This window comes from Erpetoichthys calabaricus, chromosome 2 (assembly GCF_900747795.2).
Source record: "Erpetoichthys calabaricus chromosome 2, fErpCal1.3, whole genome shotgun sequence".
Taxonomy (NCBI): domain Eukaryota; kingdom Metazoa; phylum Chordata; class Cladistia; order Polypteriformes; family Polypteridae; genus Erpetoichthys; species Erpetoichthys calabaricus.
This window is the reverse complement of record NC_041395.2, coordinates 87955466-87972431: the sequence shown is the minus strand read 5'-3', so window position 1 is coordinate 87972431 and position 16966 is coordinate 87955466. Positions and strand designations below refer to the sequence as shown.

The 16966-nt window shown below is 37.3% G+C and overlaps 1 protein-coding gene across 5 annotated transcripts in view; it reads right to left on the bottom strand.

Annotated features, from left to right (window-relative positions):
* The window catches only part of shc1 (SHC (Src homology 2 domain containing) transforming protein 1), a 106666-nt gene that overhangs the window by 16338 nt on the left and 73362 nt on the right, over positions 1–16966 (bottom strand). For all 5 annotated transcript variants that reach the window (XM_051923274.1, XM_051923275.1, XM_051923276.1 and 2 more), the window contains 2 exons: positions 4376–4429; positions 2891–2942 (listed from right to left, as the gene is read on the bottom strand). In XM_051923274.1, coding sequence (XP_051779234.1) covers positions 2891–2942; positions 4376–4429 — 106 coding nt within the window. The remainder of the gene's footprint in view (positions 1–2890; positions 2943–4375; positions 4430–16966) is intronic.

Here is a 16966-nt window from a genome sequence, read left to right as displayed (position 1 = left end):
ACTGAGACAAAACATCCAACTTACAAGGATAAACCTGTAGTATATCGTAATGACTACACAGGGGGTTCGTCAGTTTATTCCGGTTTTTTGAAGGGGTTCACAAGGAGAAAAAGGTTGAGAATTGCTGGTCTAGATTTATCATGGTGCTAGTAAAATTTCCTAAAGATTTTGCTCTGTGTTGACTTAATACATTCCATTATTCCTGCACAATTTTCAATCTAGCATTGTGTATTCTCACTTTTCACCTCATGCCAAGGGTGTTCTGTTATACTAAGATCTGGAGGACTGTAAATGCCACTGCCAATTTTTCAGGCAACTAGCCTGAAATCATGCATGCTTTGTGACATGGCCATTTATCCAACTGGATAAACAAAATGGTATACATTGACCATAAACAGCATTATATGGTCAGCAATAATGCTTAGATGCACTGTGTTATTTAAATGACATTAAATTATTGTAGGTGTCTGCCATAAAACATTTTCAAAATTGTTACATTATCAACACCTGCCTGTACCACTAGAAAAATGTAGGATGGATCTATGTTGTTTATGCAAAATTCTGATATTTGCAGGATTCTATAGAAATCACAATTTAACACTAAAGGTAAAATGTAAAATTTCAATCCAGTTTTGTCCACTTTTGACAGTCATAACCAACTGTAGCCTCCAGCTGCTAGCTGAGAGAACTAAGACTCAGCTTGGTCTTCTACTGCTATAATCCATCCTATTCAAAGTACCAGGTGTTTTATGTTCAGAAATACCCTTCTAGTAATCAGTGTTGTAAAGAGCTGTTATTATATATTTGTAACCTTTCCGTAAGAAGAAGAAAATGAACAAAGATCTTCTATATTTTAGACTTGATGTTATTTTAGAAGAATTAAGTGCATAGGACTGGTGAGCTTTGTTGGGCTAAATGTCCTGTTCTCGTCTAGATTGTTCTAATGTCCTGACTTCTCTCATTAACAAGGGTATTCCAGTTCACAGAACTATAGCTCATTGGATATTTTTTCATATTGCAATATTCTCTGTATACAGTAGAGGCTGTGCTGCATGAAAATCCCATAAGGGAATCTGTTTCTAACATACTTGAACCAACACATCCGGCACTAACTTGCATACCCCAGTCAAAGTCACTTTGATCATGCATTAAATCCATTGTAATGTTTGACCAAAAAACTCAGCTTCTTGACCATTCCTACATGGCATAACGAATGAATTATAGTTATATAGTGGGCTATTTGAAGGAGCAGACAGTGTTAAATAAATAAATAAGTAAAGCAGGTGTAACCAATAAAGTTACCACTGAATCTGTATTCTGTTAACATCAGTATTTATTAATGAAATTAATTACTAATTATAATACAGAAAATCTAATTTGTATTAATCTATGATCAGATCTATTTTCCGTACAGATTTCTCATTCTTAAGACAAAACATGTGCCAGTTTTAATTTCTTGCTGCACTACAACATTAAAATATATTCGTGCCAAGACATTACTGTAAAAAGTCAAGAGTTTTTGTGCAAGACTGTATGATCCAAATAAATAATGGTTTTCTAGCTGGTCATCCATCTGACTATTCAGTGCCAAATCAGTCTTCACACTAAAAAGAGTTGTGACTGGCAACTTAAAATATATTATATCAAATAAAGTAAATGGAGGCATATTGATGGGTGAATTTACAAGAAAACGGCCTGATGAATAACAAAGTGCTATTTTTATATGCAGAGTTCATACATCCATTTCAACAGAATGACAAATATGTATTTTAAAAGATGCAGAAGCCAAACTAGGAAAGCAAAATAGCTTTCTACAATGTTGGACTAACCTGTAAATGGTTCATGTAATCATTAGTTCAATTACTCTTTTTAAGTTTAGCAAAATACTTTACCCTTACAAATAAAATGCTCTTGCATTCTTTCTTCATATACTGTACATATGTTACACTGCTAAAAACCTACCAAAACTTTGTAACTTTATTGTGCTATGAACAAGTCAAACTGCCTCCCATACATATGTGATAGTAATGTCAAGTTCCATTAATACCATAAATCAAGAAGAATCAATTGTCACTAAAATAATTACTGTAGTTTTTGCCAAAACAGCTGCACACCAGTTTTAAATAACACTTTATATCACTTGTAGTTCCAAATAGGTAATTAAATAATACAAGTGGGCCGTGTTTGGGTCAGTCTCATTGATGAATCCTTCTGTTATTCCACACAAAACAATATACAAGACCCACACTCCAATACAGCGTTTCTCAACCTTTTAGTATTTGCGACCCGAGTTTTCATAACAGTTTTAATCGCGCCCCCCTAAGGTTTTTTTGAAAGGAGCCCACTAATACCAATTTGTTCTTTTTTAATTAATGATATATCATAGATGCATATTTTATTATACCTACTTAACTTTTATCAACATTTATCTAACTCTATATTTATTTTTCTAGTATCAGAATGTAATTTAAGTTAATTTGTGTTGGTTTCAATAGATGTATTTTTCATATTTTCGATTCTTGTTTTCTTTTTTCACTTCTTCGCATCCCCCTTTTTGTTTCTTCGTGCCCAATCCCCCTCCCCCCCCCAAAGTTTGAGAACCACTGCTCCAATCAATGTGTAATGGATTGTGTGAAAATTGGTATTTGGGAGTGAACTACACTTTCATACAGGCAAATAGTAAATACTCTCTTATCAGAGAATGGTTTGTGGCATTAATTCATTTGCAGTTTTAACTGATGTGTCATTTAAAAAAAAGATATTTTTGCAGTAGGCTAAAGTCAACTAGGAATTTACTTACCCAAAAATATTATTTACTATAAACAATAATTTTCTGCAAAATAAATGATATAGTAAATTGGCTCAATACGGATGCAAAATCAGAACATACCTCTTTGATTGACTGGATCTTTGGCAACATAAGCAACATATTCAGCCGTGTCCTGAAAGGTTTGCAAAAAAAGAAAAACAACAGAATAATAAAAACAATTGGAGTCTACAGTACACTGATAAATATACAGTATACAATTTGTATTCAGCTGAACATTTTAACATCTTTAGTGTGTTGCAGATTTTTCAGGAATCATGAAGTGTTTCATAAACAATTCTTCACTTAAGTAAAATGAAGAACTCACATGTGTAAAATTAAAATTACTGCCCATTTCACCTGCAGTATTTTTTTTATTCTTCTTCATTGTTCCATTACATTATATTATATTTAACCTGCTTATTTGAAATATTTGTATAGTGCCACTTCTGACAAATGTACTCAACAAATTAGCAAAATTAAAAATAAGTTCCTATCTTGTTTTGTTACCTGACAATTCCAAATTGAGCCAGCTGTGTACAACTATGAATATATGTAAGAGTGTGCCCTGTGATGAGTTGCAGCCCTACCCATTGCTGGTTCCTGCCTTGTGTTCAGTGCTGCTGGGACAACCTATAATTCCCAAACCCATGAAGTGCATTAAACATGGATGAAATAATTTCTTTCACTGCAATAGTACTTTCATGGCATCTGAGTAGATGTTTTCCAGAATTCTTTACGGTAAGTTTTACCCTCATTTAATTTTTCCTGCTTAATCAAGTTGCTGTTGTGTCAGTTATACCAGCATAATTCAAGCTAGACTATATATGGAGTTATAGTCAGAACACCGATTGACCCACTAAATGTCAATCAGCATTTCACTGCTAAGTCCTTCCAAATGTATCCTGCTGTAGTCATCCTGATGAAATGTGTATTTTCATTACAGCTTCAGTCTTTGTAAAACAATTTTTAAAAAGTTTTTTCAGTGTTTGCATATGATTTTTCCTTCTATTCTGGCATACTTTGTAGTTGATGTTAAAAAGAGGCAAAACCACAAAATGATACTGGTACTGTCCTGCTAGGTTGTACATATATGACAATTAAAAAAAAACTGTACATACTGAAAAGTTTTTGCTTTATCAATGACCTACTGTATAGCAAACTCCAGCAAACCTTCAAAATTTCTTAAAGTAATGGCTGTTTCTCTCCACAGAGCTGAAGAGTGTATTAGGAAGTACTCTAGATATTGCTCAATAAGGTATGATTACCTCACTCTATTTTAAAATAATTGCAGGCTTCCCCCTGACTTTAATTACAAATTTACCTTGTGTTTCATCACTAAGTGTCCAGGTAAAGCTCAATCTGAGAGGTAAAATGCATCCTCTATTTCTGTTTTATTATTGAACCAAACTTATTTATTTTTTCTGTGTTCTCCTCCTGATCTATACATTTTGAAAGTTTAAACCCTGAATCTTTGAGAAAGCTATTTGTCACTTTTATTTCTTTCTTCATCAGACACTATTTTACTAATAAGTTGTTGCAACACAAACACAGACAGGGTTTACTTACTGGGTCACCTCCAGAGGCAAAAGAAATTGACTGCATGTGGTGGTTGGCTATGATCTGTAGGAAATAAGTAACAAAATTCTACTTAGTTTAATTATTTTGACAAAACTCTACAACAGAAACATTTACACATCTTTTTTCAAATAAAGTGTACAATAAAGATGCAAAGCCACAAACCGTCATAACTTCTGAACCAAAAAACAAATATGTTTGGATGGTAACATTCTCCATATGTAAAGTTATAAAAAAAAAAAAAAGCATACCGGGGCATACTGGTGTGATGTCTATATTAAGAATGAAGACAGCAAGGGTATACTTGGATTGTGAATTTGTCATTTCAGATGTAGCACACATTTTAGATCAAAACATGCAGGGGATTAGAATTCTTTCAAACATTTAGGATGATCAAACTGACACAGTACAAATGCCTGTCTTCTAAACGAGATAAGCTGCTTAATTAGCCTTTCTGTCATGGACAGAGATAAAAATTATTAGATGTATCACCTTTAGCAGCAATAACTGCAACAGCGTATTTTTCCAAGTTTATAGTATGCCTCTCTCAAGTAGTGTGCTGGGGAGGCAGCATAAAGAAGAGGGACGCCTCACGCCTGGACAAACTGGTGAGGAAGGCAGGCTCTATTGTAGGCACAGAGCTGGACAGTTTGACATACGTAGCAGAGCAACGGGCGCTCAGCAGGCTCCTGTCAATCATGGAGAATCCACTGAACAGTATCGTCTCCAGACAGAGGAGCAGCTTCAGCGACGGACTACCGTCACTGTCCTGCTCCACTGACAGACTGAGGAGATCATTCACTCCTCACACTATGCAACTCTTCACTCTCCAAACGGGGGGTTAGAGCTGAGTAAATGGTAACATTATACAATGTTATTGACTGTTATACCTGCCTCACACTCTCCACCTTTTACTTTTTAACTTGCACTGTGTTTTTATCACTCTTTAATTAATACTGTTTTTTATCAGTATGCTGCTGCTGGAGTATGTGAATTTCCCTTTGGGGATTAATAATGTATGTATGTACAGTGGGTACGGAAAGTATTCAGACCCCCTTCAGTTTTTCACTCTTTGTCATATTGCAGCCATTTGCTAAAATCATTTAAATTAATTTTTTCCCTCATTAATGTACACACAGCACCCCATATTGGCAGACAAAAAAAAGAATTTTTGAAATTGTTGCAGATTTATTAAAAAAGAAAAACTGAAATATCACATGGTCCTAAGTATTCAGACCCTTTTGAGCTAATACAGCCATGAATCTTCTTGGGAAAGATGCAACAAGTTTTTCACACCTGGATTTGGGGATCCTCTGCCATTCCTCCTTGCAGATCCTCTCCAGTTCTGTCACGTTGGATGGTAAACGTTGGTGGAGAGCCATTTTTAGGTCTCTCCAAAGAAGCTCAATTGGGTTTAAGTCAGGGCTCTGGCTGGGCCATTCAAGAACAGTCACAGAGTTGTTGTGAAGCCACTCCTTCGTTATTTTAGCTGTGTGCTTAGGGTCATTGTCTTGTTGGAAGGTAAACCTTCGGAACAGTCTGAGGTCCTTAGCACTCTGGAGAAGGTTTTTGTCCAGGATATCCCTGCACTTGGCCGCATTCATCTTTCCCTCGATTGCAACCAGTCGTCCTGTCCCTGAAGATGAAAAACACCCCCACAGCATGATGCTGCCACCACCATGCTTCACTGTGGGGACTGTATTGGACAAGTGATGAGCAGTGCCTGGTTGTCTCCACACATACCTCAGTGCAAGACACATGACAGCCCGCATGGAGTTTGCTAAAAGACACCTGAAGGACTCTGAGATGGTGAGAAATAAGATTCTCTGGTCTGATGAGACCAAGAAATAACTTTTTGGCCTTAACTCTAAGCGGTATGTGTGGAGACAACCAGGCACTGCTCATCACTTGTCCAATACAGTCCCCACAGTGAAGCATGGCGGTGGCAGCATCATGCTGTGGGGGTGTTTTTCAGCTGCAGGGACAGGACGACTGGTTGCAATCGAGGGAAAGTTGAATGCGGCCAAGTACAGGGATATCCTGGTCAAAAACCTTCTCCAGAGTGCTAAGGACCTCAGACTGGGCCGAAGGTTTACCTTCCAACAAGACAATGACTCTAAGCACACGGCTAAAATAACGAAGGAGTGGCTTCACAACAACTCTGTGACTGTTCTTGAATGGCCCAGCCAGAGCCCTAACTTAAACCCAACTGAGCATCTCTGGAGAGACCTAAAAATGGCTCTCCACCAACGTTTACCATCCAACGTGACAGAACTGGAGAGGATCTGCAAGGAGGAATGGCAGAGGATCCCCAAATCCAGGTGTGAAAAACTTGTTGCATCTTTCCCAAGAAGACTCATGGCTGTATTAGCTCAAAAGGGTGCTTCTACTAAATACTGAGCAAAGGGTCTGAATACTTAGGACCATGTGATATTTCAGTTTTTCTTTTTTAATAAATCTGCAACAATTTCAAAAATTCTTTTTTTTGTCTGCCAATATGGGGTGGTGTGTGTACATTAATGAGGGAAAAAATTAATTTAAATGATTTTAGCAAATGGCTGCAATATGACAAAGAGTGAAAAATTGAAGGGGGTCTGAATACTTTCCGTACCCACTGTATGTATGAATGAATGAATCTGTCTATTGTAAATCAGTTACATTTCTACTTTTGAAAGCATGAAATGCACATTTCAGGCTATGCCACAATATCTTAAATATACTTTATGCATGGATTTTGACTAGGCCATTCCTAATTTGTTTTACTTCAACCATTCTGATGTAGATGTGCTTGTGTGTTTCAATCATTGTCTTGCTGCATGGCCCAGTTGTGCTTCAGTTTCGGTTTACTGACAGGTGGCTTTACATTCTTCTAAAGAATGCTATGATACAGAGCGGAATTCATAGCAAGTCATCCAAGTCCTGATGCGGCAAAATGTCTCCAAACCATGCTTAACAGCTGGTATGAGGTTCTTAATGTGGAATGCAGTATTACTTTTCTCCAGACTAATGTGACCCATGTCAGCCTGAAATTTCTCCTTTAGACTTCATCTGTCCATAGAAATTTTTTTCTTGAATTCTTGAGAGCTATCCAAAAACACTTTGGCAGTCCTGGTTTGAGAAATCATCTTCTTAAAAAACAGTAACAGTTTATCTCTTACTTTTTTGTCAAAAATTACATTTTTTTCCCAGTGACTATCTGGTAGTGGAATTAAGAACACTGACCTCAGAACAGGCAACACAAGCCTGCAGTTTTGTAAATGTTATTCCTGAACTGTTTGTTTCATTCAAGTGAAAACATTATGGTTTACTCTTAGCAAGATTTCAACACTTATAAAGGTTTACCGGTTCCTAAGCTTTTACATTTGGAGAGCTTTGATTTACTTTGTTTTGACAGAGTCAGAGTACTTCAAAAACAGTTTTATATTAATTTACAGACTGTCTACATGCATTTCTACTTATTGCAGTTTAGTGTGCTTTTAGAAGCTGTATACAAACAACATAAATCTTTATGGTAAAGGTCAAAGGTTAGCTTAATTTATAATGGGTCAGTCTGGTCCAAGTCAGGTCTGATTGTTAGTACCTCACCTTAATTATCTTTTTAATGAGACTGAGCTCAATAAGGAAGTTAATATCCTTTTCACAGATGAAGACTGCATGCTTGATTACAGTTAAAGGTAAGATGCCACAAATGTTGGTCTCTCTCTCTCTTGAGTAGTTCTATATACTATTATATGTTTTCATCATTTTGTATGCACTAATTTGTATTTGCATAATCTTTTAATAAAATATGGATAACAAAAAAGAGCCTAACCAAAAATGGACAAATTATAAACTCTACCTATGTGAGATAATTAAAAAAATATAATTGGTCGATAATCAATTTTTTTCTATGCTGAAACTTGTTTAAACTAAAAAAACTGCAGTAGGCAGATTAAGGCGTACCTAGTTTAACAGTCCCGACAATGCATTAGACCATAAAATTACTTCATATCAGAACCTAACAGTAAATATGTGTAGTAATTTAATATAAATCTTTAAGCCATAATGCTTTTAGATATTGATATTTGGAGCCTCTCTTGTTCTCTGTGTATTTTATCATTATCCATTCAGTAGTAAAGTGTATTATACCCATATGTCTAAGACTAAATAGATGTTTTAACATGAAAAGTAAATTTGAGTTTCCACAATGTGATTCAGTAAACCTGATCCCATCAAAGTACCAAAATGTTCCATCTGTTATACCTTACAAACCTGACTACAAGCCTGAATGGAGCCGCACCTTCCCTTTCACAAATCTCTTCAAAACGCAGCTTGGTTAACAATCAACTCAATAATGCAGTCCAGGCTATGAGTTTGATGTTTCATAAAAGCACTTCCACAAATACTTTAGGTAAAACACAAACATGTTAAACTTTTTAAAGGAATATGTCACACATGCATGTGACAGGAATACCTTCTAGGCTAATCTAAGGTATGTGATAGCCGCTACGGCTGGAGGGGGCACTGTCAATAACTGTGTAGCCTTTTTCTTTCCCCACAGCAGCAAGAAAATGCCCCTTGAGGGAACTAATACCATCCCTTCCAGTCGAAGGAGTATAAAAACTCAACAACTCAGAATGTCTGCATCTCAATGTGCTCAACATGACAGACCCAATGTTAAGATACACCTACTTTAAGAAGCCAGGAAGGCTATTTATGTTAGATCACTTTTGCACCCACATGCACTTGTTTGGTTTGAGTATTACTTTATAATTTAAAGGGGTGACCTAGCTGGCAGCTCAACACTTCTTGGGAGTCACTCAGTGTTCCTTCCACCCAATCACAAGCAATAAAAAATAAATATAAAGTATTTACATCAAAAAACAATTTGCCTTTATGTAATACAGAGTGTATATACAAGTTGGACAACTTGATGTGAGCTCAAGATGCAAATAATTAATTTTTTAAATTCACTTTAAATTTTTAAATAACACACCTCTTACTGACATGGTAAGAACAGTGTTTAAATTTATATACTGTAAATAAAAATTTAAAATATAAAGCAATATATACATTCATTTAAATATACATCTCAAGACAACACACACATAGTACATGCTTATGTAATGTACATTAATATAAGGATGGCAATACATATTCATATCTTTAGTGCATTAAATACACCTATACATTGCCCTATGAAGTAATTCAGGCCTTTGACCAAATTTTTGATTTTACTGAATAACAAACCCAACACAGAAATTTAATTTTCTTTGATAATTACTTTACGTTCAGAAACCTAAAAATTATTTATTTTTTTCTGAGACTTTTTTATATTAGAGGATAAAAATATTTGGTTTGCTTAAGCATTTAATTATTATGTTGCAGAAGTTTAAAGTTTACACTAGTGAAAAACAATAGAATTACATTTGGCCTCCACCACTAAGTCATTAAAATAATTGGCATAAAGGCAGGCATTAAGGGCTTTGGATCAAACCTTAAGGTTGTGTGTGAACAAGTTACTTCACCTTATTGTTCTCCAAATGGAAAAGCAAAATAAATGTAATCAATTGTACCTTAAATGTTGCAAGTCCTCTTGGACCAAAGCATTAGCCAAATAATTGCCACATTTTCTTTATAAAACTATCACAACAGGTTTTAAATCTGATGAACAGCCATTAATAAGGAGACAAAAGAATATTCCAAAGAAGTTTGGAATAAATTAACAGAAATGCATAGTTCATACATTAGAAATAGGGTACAAATCAATATTCAAATGTTTGGTTTGTCCCACTGAGTACCACTGTTTCAATGATCAGTTAGATGAAGTTACATCAAACCACCCTGACAACAAATAGAAAATTTAACCCCCTAAAATTCTCCACAATTAAGAAGGATCTTTGTGACAAATGTTACAGAGAGGGCAAAAATCACTTTTTAAAGGAGATATACAGCTCAATAGCTGAGCCTAACATTGGCCTGTATAGGGAGGTGGTAAAAGGAAGCCATTACTCTAAAACAACAACAATGTGAAAGCATCTCTGGGGAAAGGGAATGAAATAGATTTGACCTGGGGCTATGTTCTAACACAGCAAACACTCTTTGGGCAGAGCCATGCCAAATTCGGTCAGGCACCAAAGCAAAAACACCAGACACTATTTAATAGACATTCTTATCTAGCTAACTACTCATTCACATCAAATATGTCAATTAAAACCTGCCAAATATTTATCTATGCAAGAGCAGGAATTATTAAGTATATCTTGCTGTGAATTAACTCTTGTGTCATTATCATTCCAAATAAGCAAGCTAAATAATCTAAATTAACTTTTCCCTATGAAAGTCCATAGTGGATGTACCTAACCACATAACTTTTACTTATTAGCCAATAAGTAAATTTCAAAATTCACATTGCAAGTTAGTTAGCAAAAATGTCATTAAAAAGCATTAGTCCCGAGCATCACTCGGGCAACTGTATAGATGAATCTTGCATAAGCATTAGAATTACTCGGGCTGTAAAAGTGCCAACCGCATTAGTGCGGAAGTGTTGCTCATGTCAATCGCACATGTGCAGTGTGCTGTTCAAAAGCTGATCAGTCTGGAAATAAAATCCGCAAGGAATCATGTTACTATTGTCCTGACTGTGTGGATTGTGTAGATAGATAGATAGATAGATAGATAGATAGATAGATAGATAGATAGATAGATAGATAGATAGATAGATAGATAGATAGATAGATAGATAGATAGATAGATAGATAGATAGATAGATAGATAGATAGATAGATAGACAGACAGACAGATAGATACTTTATTAATCCCAATGGGAAATTCACATTCTTCAGCAGCAGCATACTGATACAATAAATAATATTAAATTAAAGAATGATAATAATACAGGTGAAAAAAAACAGACAATAACTTTGTATAATGTTAAATGTTAACGTTTACCCCCCCTGGTGGAAGTGTATTTCACCGTGCTTCAAATATACCACACAAACAACATATTTTGACAGTTGTGGTATATTGCCAGCCGTTCATCCCGGCCAATACCCCCATGCCACCGGATGGAGCCCTCCCAGCAACATGGAGGTGCCCCGAATTCCAGCAGGGCATCATGGACCTTGCAGTTTATCTTCACAGCCCTGCTGGATACTGTGGGGTCCTCCAGGTGATGCTGCAGGGAGGCTCAACGATTTATATTTGTACTCTAACCCGGAAGTATGTCCTAGTCACAGAGACAGAAGAAATGACGTACTTCCGGGATGAAGAAAATAAGTTTTCACATGACCCGGAAGTGTTATAAGGTCACATGGACTGAGGGACAGAAACACTTCCGGGTCAAGGACTATAAAAGGATTGTGGGGGATCCCAGCAGTGAGCCAAGTTGGGAGGAAGGGTGACTGAGCTGCTGGGAGCTGTGGAGGATTATTGAGTATTGTGATTATTGTTGTGATTATTGATTTATTATTAAGTATAGTGGAGGTGGAAGTGCTTGCGCACATTATTATTATAATAAAGTCAACATTTGGACTTTTATCTGGTGTCTGATCTGAGGGTTCAAGGGGACGACAGCGCCCCCTATCTGTCACACAGTATATACGATATTTGCATTATTTTTATCATTATTAAACTTTCTACACTTCTGACTTTGCACTTTTAGTGTTTTGTATGTTTTACAGTAGAAAGATGAGATTTAATAAATGTAATTTTTCAAGCCAAAAAATGCAATGCTTTTTCAAGAAAAAAATGTAACGCTAAGGAGGTTAAGAGGAAGACTGATCCAGAGAATTGTTATTTCAATGATGAATGGAAAGAAAAGTATGTCTTTATAATACCATGATTCTGAAATGCTCATCTGACCTGAATGATCTGAAATTAGACAGTTGCTATCATAAGAGAGCACACTGTGTAGTGAAGGAAAGTCGGGTGACAGGCTGTGTTAATCAGGCTTATCATATATACATAGCCATTGATGAAAAGAGAGGAAGCGCAGACAGTTTAAAGGAATAAAATTCACAGTAAAGCAGCAAGTATTTGTAGGAGTTTAAGAGTGCCTCAGCATCTGCCCCCTTTGCTCTAGGTGGCACTTTGAAGCCTTTTATGTCCCATGCTTTATAACTGAAGCTGCAAATGTAGATTATTTATTCTGTTATCTTGTGGTGAACGGTAAGACATTGACCCGAATAAATTCTCTCCCACACCTTGTTAACATTAATTTTGTGCCTGCCCATTTCAAACTCTGTGCACATGCCTGATTTTATTATTGCCTGATATTTATAAATTATATACAATGTTGTTCTTCTTCTTCCAGCTGCTCCCATTAGGGGTCGCCACAGCGGATCATCTTTTTCTATATCTTCCTGTCCTATGCATCTTGCTCTGTTGCACCCATCACCTGCATGTCCTCTCTCACCACATCCATAAACCTTCTCTTAGGCCTTCCTCTTTCCCTCTTGCCTGGCAGCTCTATCCTTAACATCCTGCTCCCAATATACCTAGCATCTCTCCTCTGCACATGTCCAAACCAATGCAATCTCGCCTCTCTGACTTTGTCTCCCAAATGTCCAACCTGAGTTGACCCTCTAATGTACTTATTTCTAATTCTGTCCATCCCCATCACACCCAATGCAAATCTTAGCATCTTTAACTCTGACACCTCCAGCTCTGTCTCCTGTTTTTTGGTCAGTGCCACCATCTCCAGCTCATATAACATAGTTAGTCTCACTACCATCCTGTAGACCTTCCCTTTCACTCTTGCTGATACCCGTCTTTCATAAATTACTCCTGACACTCTTCTCCACCCATTCTGCATTCTCTTTTTCACTTCTCTTCCACAATCCCCGTTACTCTGTACTGTTGATCCCAAGTACTTAAACTCCTCCACCTTTACCAACTCTACTCCCTGCATCCTCAACATTCCACTGATCTCCCTCTCATTCACACTCATGTATGTCTTGTTCCTCCTGACCTTCATTCCTCTCCTTGTGTATTCTGTCTAGATTATATACAATGTTAATACAACTAAAAAACTGTTTTGGAGGATGGCTTGGGGCTGGACTGACAACAGGGGAAAAATCTGTATGGGGGGAATCAGACGTTCTGAGACGTAAGTGATTTGTAAAAGTAGTTGGAATCTTTAGTTATTTAATTGATATTTTATTATGCTAATTGTTTTTTGTTTAAACAAAACATAATATGGTTGTACCTGACTCCCTTCAATAATGGCCTTCCTTTACAGATTTAATGTATTGGAACAACCTGAGGTGTGCTGGAGGAAGGACACACAGCCACAAACAACAATTAACCTCCTTAGCATTTTATTCCAAAAAAACATGTAACAAGCCTTGCATTTTTTGGCATGAAAAATTATATTTTTATTAAATGTCAAAAGTATACAATTAGGTCCATAAATATTTGGACAGAGACAACTTTTTTCTAATTTTGGTTCTGTACATTACCACAATGAATTTTAAATGAAACAACTCAGATGCAGTTGAAGTGCAGACTTTCAGCTTTAATTCAGTGGGGTGAACAAAACGATTGCATAAAAATGTAAGACAACTAAAGCATTTTTTTTTTTTTAAACACAATCCCTTCATTTCAGGAGCTCAAAAGTAATTGGACAATTGACTCAAAGGCTATTTCATGGGCAGGTGTGGGCAAGTCCGTCGTTATGTCATTATCAATTAAGCAGATAAAAGGCCTGGAGTTGATTTGAGGTGTGGTGCTTGCATGTGGAAGATTTAGCTGTTATCAGACAACTTGCGGTCAAAGGAGCTCTCCATGCAGGTGAAAGAAGCCATCCTTAAGCTGCGAAAACAGAAAAAACCCATCCGAGAAATTGCTACAATATTACGAGTGGCAAAATCTACAGTTTGGTACATCCTGAGAAAGAAAGCAAGCAAGCACTGGTGAACTCAGCAACATAAAAAGACCTGGGGCCTCATGTATAACGCCATGCGCAGAACTCACACTATAACATGGCGTACGCACAGAAGAATCCAGATGCAGGAATCTGTGTGTATGCAAACTTTCACGTTCTTCCACTACATAAATCCCGATCAGCGTGAAAAGTAACGCATGTGCACGTGCCTTCTGTCCCGCCCCAACTCCTCCCAGAATTATGCCTCTTTGAAGATACAAATCGATATAAATAGCCTTCTGTGAAAAGACAATGGGAAAAGCACGGGGGAAAATATAAGAATTTCAGCGAATACCAAGTGGAGGCAAAGGAAAAACGTACTATTTGTTGGTTTAAACAGTGGTATAATCAACAAAAGAAAGTTGATCAAGTGACATAGTGTCGGAGAAACTCGAAAGCTCAAGTTCACAAAGTCGCACAGTGCCCAAAATAAAAAAGAAGTTGTCATATATCAAAGTTGGCGTGAAAAGGCGACTCGTGGCCCACCGTCTGAGTGTCATATGAAAGCTTATTAGGGTACAGAGAAAAAAAATAGGCACACAGTGGGGAAAAAAAGCACGAAATGACAACTTTAATCTCGAAATTTCCACTTTAATCACGTAGTTTATTTTGTCATTAAAGTAGAACATCATAAACTTCATCTTAAAATCGTTTATTTTACTAGTTTCTCAAATCCCATCGTAACTAAAGTAGCACGTTAAATGCTTTGTTCTATGTTTGATCTTCTATGTGCTCTATGTGTGTGAATCACTACGTGCTTCCGTTCTTTCTCTTTCTCCGACAGGACACAGAATCCATTACATTCGTGATATTACAGCTCTCTGAATAATTAAAATACTGAGATGTATACATGATATCTTTTTCATGATGATAGGAATGAAAACATGTTATTATACATAGGAACACGGTGGCGCAGTGATTGTTCATATCTCACGCAAGAGGCTTGCTGCGCCATGTGCGACCTTCGATGAAATAATTTATTACAGAAGTACTGTCTCTTTCAAACATACTAACCTCCAATTCCTGTCCTTACTTTTCTTTCTCCAAATACCCAATCGCCACACAATCAGCTCTGTAATAAACGTTAAGCTATCTGTAAGGTTAGAACGCCGATTCTCCAAAACTTTTAAGGAACATTGAAATATCTTTGTAGTACATGTTTAATTATTCTATCCGTCTATCCTTCCAGTGTCGCGTCAGCACCAGCAATAATACAGCGAAAGGCAGGAGCTATCCATGAACTAGCTAGCGCTGCAGCACCGTGTCCTCACATGTTTAATTATTAACAATATACTACAAGTAGCACTTGATGGACTGATAAGAGTGCGTTTATAGTTCTTGGGATGAAACTGTTTCTGAAACGCGAGGTCCGTACAGGAAAGGCTTTGACGCGTTTTTCCGTGGCTGAGGTAGTGTGTGCTTGAAACTGTATACCGATAATTCTCTTTCCGATCAGCTGCTGCTGTGATTCCCCACTCAAATACAGTGATATAAATACTCCGAGTGGTGCAGTGAGAAAGAAAGGGTAACCACACAGGAACAGTAGCACTGCTTTGATGCTGGGTCTGCCAGTCTGCAAAACCGAGCGGAGAAATTGCGTACGCCAGGCTTTGAGGTACCATGGAAATGTGTGTGGCTTTACGCCATGTTTAGGTTTTATACATCGCGATTTGAGCGTGGAAACGTTCGTATGCAACATATCTGTGCGTACGCACCGTTTATACATGAGGCCCCTGGACATCCATGGAAGACAACAGTGGTGGATGATCGCAGAATCATTTCCATGGTGAAGAGAAACCCCTTCACAACAGCCAACCAAGTGAACAACACTCTCCAGGGGATAGGCGTATCAATATCCAAGTCTACCATAAAGAGAAGACTGCATGAAAGTAAATACAGAGGGTGCACTGAAAGGTGCAAGCCACTCATAAGCCTCAAGAATAGAAAGGCTAGATTGGACTTTGCTAAAGAACATCTAAAAAAGCCAGCACAGTTCTGGAAAAAGATTCTTTGGACAGATGAAACCAAGATCAACCTCTACCAGAATGATGGCAAGCAAAAGGTATGGAGAAGGCGTGGAACAGCTCATTATCCAAAGCATACCACATCATCTGTAAAACACGCTGGAGGCAGTGTGATGGCTTGGGCGTGCATGGCTGCCAGTGGCACAGGGACACTAGTGTTTATTGATGATGTGACACAGGACAGAAGCAGCCGAATGAATTCTGAGGTGTTCAGAAATGTACTGTCTGCTCAAATCCAGCTAAATGCAGTCAAACTGATTGGGCGGCGTTTCATGATACAGATGGATAATGACCCAAAACATACAGCCACAGCAACCCAGGAATTTATTAAAGCAAAGAAGTGGAAAATTATTGAATGGCTAAGTCAGTCACCTGATCTTAACCCAATTGAGCATGCATTTCACTTGTTGAAGACTAAACTTCAGACAGAATGGCCCACAAACAAACAGCAACTGAAAGCCGCTGCAGTAAAGGCCTGGCAGAGTATTAAAAAGGAGGAAACCCAGCATCTGGTGATGTCCATGAGTTCAAGACTTCAGGCTGTCATTGCCAGCAAAGGGTTTTCAACCAAGTACTGTATTAGAAATGAACATTTTATTTCCAGTTATTTAATTTGTCCAATTACTTTTGAGCCCCTGAAATGAAGGGATTATG